Genomic DNA, 5,106 nt, shown 5'->3' with positions numbered 1-5,106 from the left:
TTTATCAAAATTTTATTTTATTTTTTTTTTTATTTTATTTGGTATTCATATTCGCTACAATTCACATACTTAAACTAATAGCCTCAGCGCCCATATTGGCATATTTGAGGCAAGTAGGCAATCTAACATATCTTTTGCAATATATGAATTTTATAATTATTCTATTTTATCCAATATGATAATAATTATATTTCATACAAAACTAAAAAATTATTACTCGATACTACTTTAACTTTCTTTCATATCAAAAGTGTTTCTAGAGACTCAAAGAGATACTTCTTACAAGCAGATTTAAATACTGAAATATTTGGAATATTTTTCATAGTAGAGGGTAAATCATTATATAGAACACATCCCGCAAAATCTATTCTTTGCTTGGTTCTCTCCAATCTACAACGAGGCATTCTCAGATTTTGTCTACTCCTGGTATTCAAGATACTTTGATTCTGAGAGAATGATATAACACGATGACCAATTCCATTAAGTGACTTATATACGTAAATTAACAGCTGGTATTCATGCAAACCAAAAACAGGGAATATTGTTTTTGCAATATCCTTATAGAGTGCAAGGGTTGAATATGTCAATGGCAAATTGTAAATACATTTGAGAGCTCTATTTTGCATACGTTGAAGTGATTTCAAAGAACTACTATTTTTATTACAGGCATATACAATAGCCAAGTAATTTAGGTGCGTTTGGATTAAGGTCTGGTATAACATTAATTTTGTCTTTAATGATAGTTTATGCCTTAATTTGAATAAGATTCCAATTGCTGGCGCAATTTTTCTCTTAATATCACTAATGTGCATATCCCAAGCTAAAGAACTCTGTAGCGTAATCCCTAAATATCTGACACAGTGACTTTCATTAATCAAACGCCCATCAACATAAAGGCAAAAATCGCCGTTGCGTGCTTGAGAATGTGGTCTGAACCGAATCACCTTTATTTTACTTGGGTTAAGTAACAATCCATTTAATCGGGCAAATTCAAATATTAGGGCGGAATCCCGTTCCATTAGAGCCCTCAGGACAGTGTCACTTTTATATGGGTAAAACAAGCACACATCATCAGCAAACATATACAACTTTCCTGCAAGTCCAAGATTCTTAAGATCATTCAAATAGATTGAAAACAATAATGGTCCCAATCCACTACCCTGGGGAACTCCATATTTGACGTCACCTATAAAGCTCCTAGCAGTATTAAGTTTCACATATTGTCTCCTATTCGAAAAATAACTTCTGAATAGTAACAGTTCATTGCCTCTAACACCGTAAAATTCTAACTTCTTGACCATAACACCATGGTCTACTAAGTCGAAAGCCTTAGTAAAATCAAAGAATATCCCAGCTACACCTTTGAATCCGTCATCAAGACCCTTACAAATATACTGCACTACACTCAAAACAGCATCTGCTGTCCCACAGCCTTTTCGAAACCCAAACTGGAAATCATACAATAGTTTGTTGGTCTCAAGATAAGATGAAAGTTTCTCAAATAAGATTCTCTCAAATATCTTGTCGACTGCTGAAAGAATCGTTATTGGTCGATATTTATCTAGACTGGATGCCCTAGGTTCCTTTGGTATTGGAACTACCTTATGCATCTTCAATACATCTGGATACTCAGAAGAACTTTTCATCTTATTAAAAATTTCTACCAAGACCGGAGCTATTTCCTCAGCACATTGTTTCACAAACTTCGGAGAAATGTTATCATAACCCGTACCCTTATTTACGTCCATGGATAATATAACATTAATAATATCCTCTAATGTAACATCATCAAGTTTAAATACATTCATAACCGCAGAAAGTGTCCTGAGAGAATTAATGTTATCATTAGGACAAACTAAAATCTGTCCCTTAAGATCCGAAACAGCAGTAAGAAAATATCTGTTAAACGATTCAGCCATTGTCTCATCACTCATTACATTTCCCTCAGAATCATTGAGACTAACTCTATCTGTACCTGATCTACCAATAACATTATTAATGAACGTCCAACACTTCTTTGGATCATTTCCAAAACGACTTAAATTCTCTCTATAATACTCCTCTCTACACTTCCTATTTGCATATCTCACAATCTTACTTATCCTTTTCAAAGCATCTTCAATCCTTTTTCTCCGTCCCAACCTTCTCCTCTCTCTCAACAATTTCTCCTTAAAAATAATTAAATTCTGAAGATTTCTGCTGACCCAAGGTGTCAATTCAAAGCGCATTAGTTTCCGCGCCTTCTTCTCCGTTTTAGAATCAATAATTGCCCTCTCCATACTATGAATCAACTTCTCCGTAAGTCTAGACGCATTCAATAATCCATAATTCTCCGGTAAGCTAGTTTTCAATACCTCTTTTGCCTTCTCATAATCATAGTAGACTCTGGATACTTCAACGTGCTCCTTCGAATAATTTCTAGAAGAGAATTTACACGATATCATATTGTGATCTGAAAGTTCACATTCGATCGAATCGATATACAAACTTTCAGCAAAATTGCTAAATACTTGATCAATACTAGATCCACTTCCAGGCCTTGTAACCAAATCATGACCATTGTCACAATCAAAGTTCTGAAACAAATTCAATATATCAACAAAATTGGGATTTCGAAAATAATCAACATTGGAATCTCCAAGTACAATAATTGGGTTTTGTGCATTATTACTCAACAGCACATCCATCATATTCATAAAGTTTGATACACAGCATTTCTGTGACCGATAAAAAGATACAATTTTCAATTTCCTGTTATCTATTTTATAATTTTGTAGTGTTATAGCAATAATTTCAACGAAACATTCACTTTTACAAATATCTAAAGAAAATTGCAAATTCTCCCTTATATACAATGAAGTACCACCATATTTATCATCTCTGCAACAATGTATACTTGCATAGCCAGGTATCTTATATAGTTGTAGCAACTCTTCACTAAACCATGTCTCCTGAATTGCGATAATATCTGGGAGTTTAGAACAGCTAGACATCAGCAATTTAAATTTATTAAATTTGTCAATCGACGAAACACTTCTGATATTGATACTAATAATATTAAAATAATTGGAACTTAAGCCGCTGGTATACTCAATGAAATTTGAAAACTTTTTGAAATATTGATTTTTAATCATAATTACTTTTAATTTTTTTTTTTTTTTAACTAAAATATAAACAAATTACAACATATTATTTGATCTTGCTGGAGACTGAAACTCTGTATCTTCATCGTCGTCATCACCTGGTTCTTCATAGGGTTCTCTGTTGTGCACCATTGATCTTCTACCCCAGTGTTTATTTGTTGTTGCATCCAATAACATTTTGTCATTTTGTCATCTTCCTCACATCTGACAATCAGCTGTCTTGAGATTTCGCTCTTCTTGCAAATAACTCTGCCATCTCTCACATATATGTATTTAAAACCAGGGATCCGGAGCGGTCCATTTTTTTCGCTCCGCTCCGCTCCCGCTCCGGAGAAAAAAAAACCGCTCCGCTCCTCGCTCCGCTCCGAGAAAAAAAAAATCGCTCCGCTCCGCTCCACGCTCCGCTCCGCTCCTCTTCGAGAAAATTATAGTACAAGCATTGTATTATTTGTTCAATTGAGTTTTATTTTATTTAGAACCAGTAAGGAAAGTCTAAAGTCGGGCGGGGCCGACTATATTATACCCTGCACCACTTTGTAGATCTAAATTTTCGATACCATATCACATCCGTCAAATGTGTTGTGGGCTATATATAAAGGTTTGTCCCAAATACATACATTTAAATCACTCGATCTGGACAGAATTAGATAGACTTCTACAAATCTATAGACTCTAAATTTAAGTCGGCTAATGCACTAGGGTTGAACACAATGTTAGTAAAAAAATATGGGAAACATTTAAATCTGAAGGAATTTTAAGGAAACTTTGCAAAAGTTTATTTATGATTTATCGCTCGATATATATGTATTAGAAGTTTAGGAAAATTAGAGTCGTTTTTACAACTTTGCGACTAAGCAGTGGCGATTTTACAAGGAAATTGTTGGTATTTTGACCATTTTTGTCGAAATCAGAAAAACATATATATGGGAGCTATATCTAAATCTGAACCGATTTCAACCAAATTTGGCACGCATAGCAACAATGCTAATTCTACTCTCTGTGCAAAATTTCAACTAAATCGGAGTTAAAAATTGGCCTCTGTGGTCATATGAGTGTAAATCGGGCGAAAGCTATATATGGGAGATATATCTAAATCTGAACCGATTTCAACCAAATTTGGCACGCATAGCTACAATGCTAATTCTACTCCCTGTGCAAAATTTCAACTAAATCGGAGCAAAAAATTGGCCTCTGTGGTCATATGAGTGTAAATCGGGCGAAAGCTATATATGGGAGATATATCCAAATCTGAAGCGATTTCAACAAAATTTGGCACGCATAGTTTCAATGCTAATTCTACTCCCTGTGCAAAATTTCAACTAAATCGGAGTTAAAAATTGGCCTCTGTGGTCATATGAGTGTAAATCGGGCGAAAACTATATATGGGAGATATATCCAAATCTGAACCGATTTCAACCAAATTTGGCACGCATAGTTACAATGCTAATTCTACTCCCTGTGCAAAATTTCAACCAAATCGGAGTTAAAAATTGGCCTCTTTGGGCAAATGAGTGTAAATCGGACGAAAGCTATATATGAGAGCTATATCTAAATCTGAACCGATTTGGCTGGTATTTTACAAGTTTTTCGAGACCCATAAAATATTCGAATGTACGGAATTTGAGGAAGATCGGTTGATATACACGCCAATTATGACCAAATCGGCGAAAAATATATATGGCAGCTATATCTAAATCTGAACCGATTTTTTCCAAAATCAATAGGGATCGTCTTTGAGCCGAAACAGGACCCTATACCAAATTTTAGGACAATCGGACTAAAACTGCGAGCTGTACTTTGCACACAAAAATACATCAACAGACAGACAGACAGACAGACAGACAGACGGACAGACAGACGGACAGACAGACGGACAGACAGACAGACGGACATCGCTAAATCGACTCAGAATTTAATTCTAAGCCGATCCGTATACTAAAAGGTTGGTCTATGATTACTCCTT

The 5,106-nt window shown here is 34.9% G+C and overlaps 1 protein-coding gene across 1 annotated transcript; it reads right to left on the bottom strand.

The window, feature by feature from the left end:
* Positions 1–239: 239 nt before the first annotated feature.
* Positions 240–2,993, bottom strand: LOC142235881 (uncharacterized). Its single transcript, XM_075307132.1, has one exon. It carries the CDS (start codon positions 2,991–2,993, stop codon positions 240–242), a length of 2,754 nt encoding a protein of 917 aa, XP_075163247.1.
* Between the last annotated feature and the right edge of the window lie 2,113 nt (positions 2,994–5,106).

Source organism: Haematobia irritans, chromosome 4, assembly GCF_050003625.1.
Source record: "Haematobia irritans isolate KBUSLIRL chromosome 4, ASM5000362v1, whole genome shotgun sequence".
NCBI lineage: Eukaryota > Metazoa > Arthropoda > Insecta > Diptera > Muscidae > Haematobia > Haematobia irritans.
This window is presented reverse-complemented; position numbering and strand designations above follow the sequence as displayed.

Excerpts from the sequence above, each read along its gene's own strand:
- LOC142235881 (XM_075307132.1), bottom strand. The coding sequence starts at position 2,993 with ATGTCTAGCTGTTCTAAACTCCCAGATATTATCGCAATTCAGGAGACA.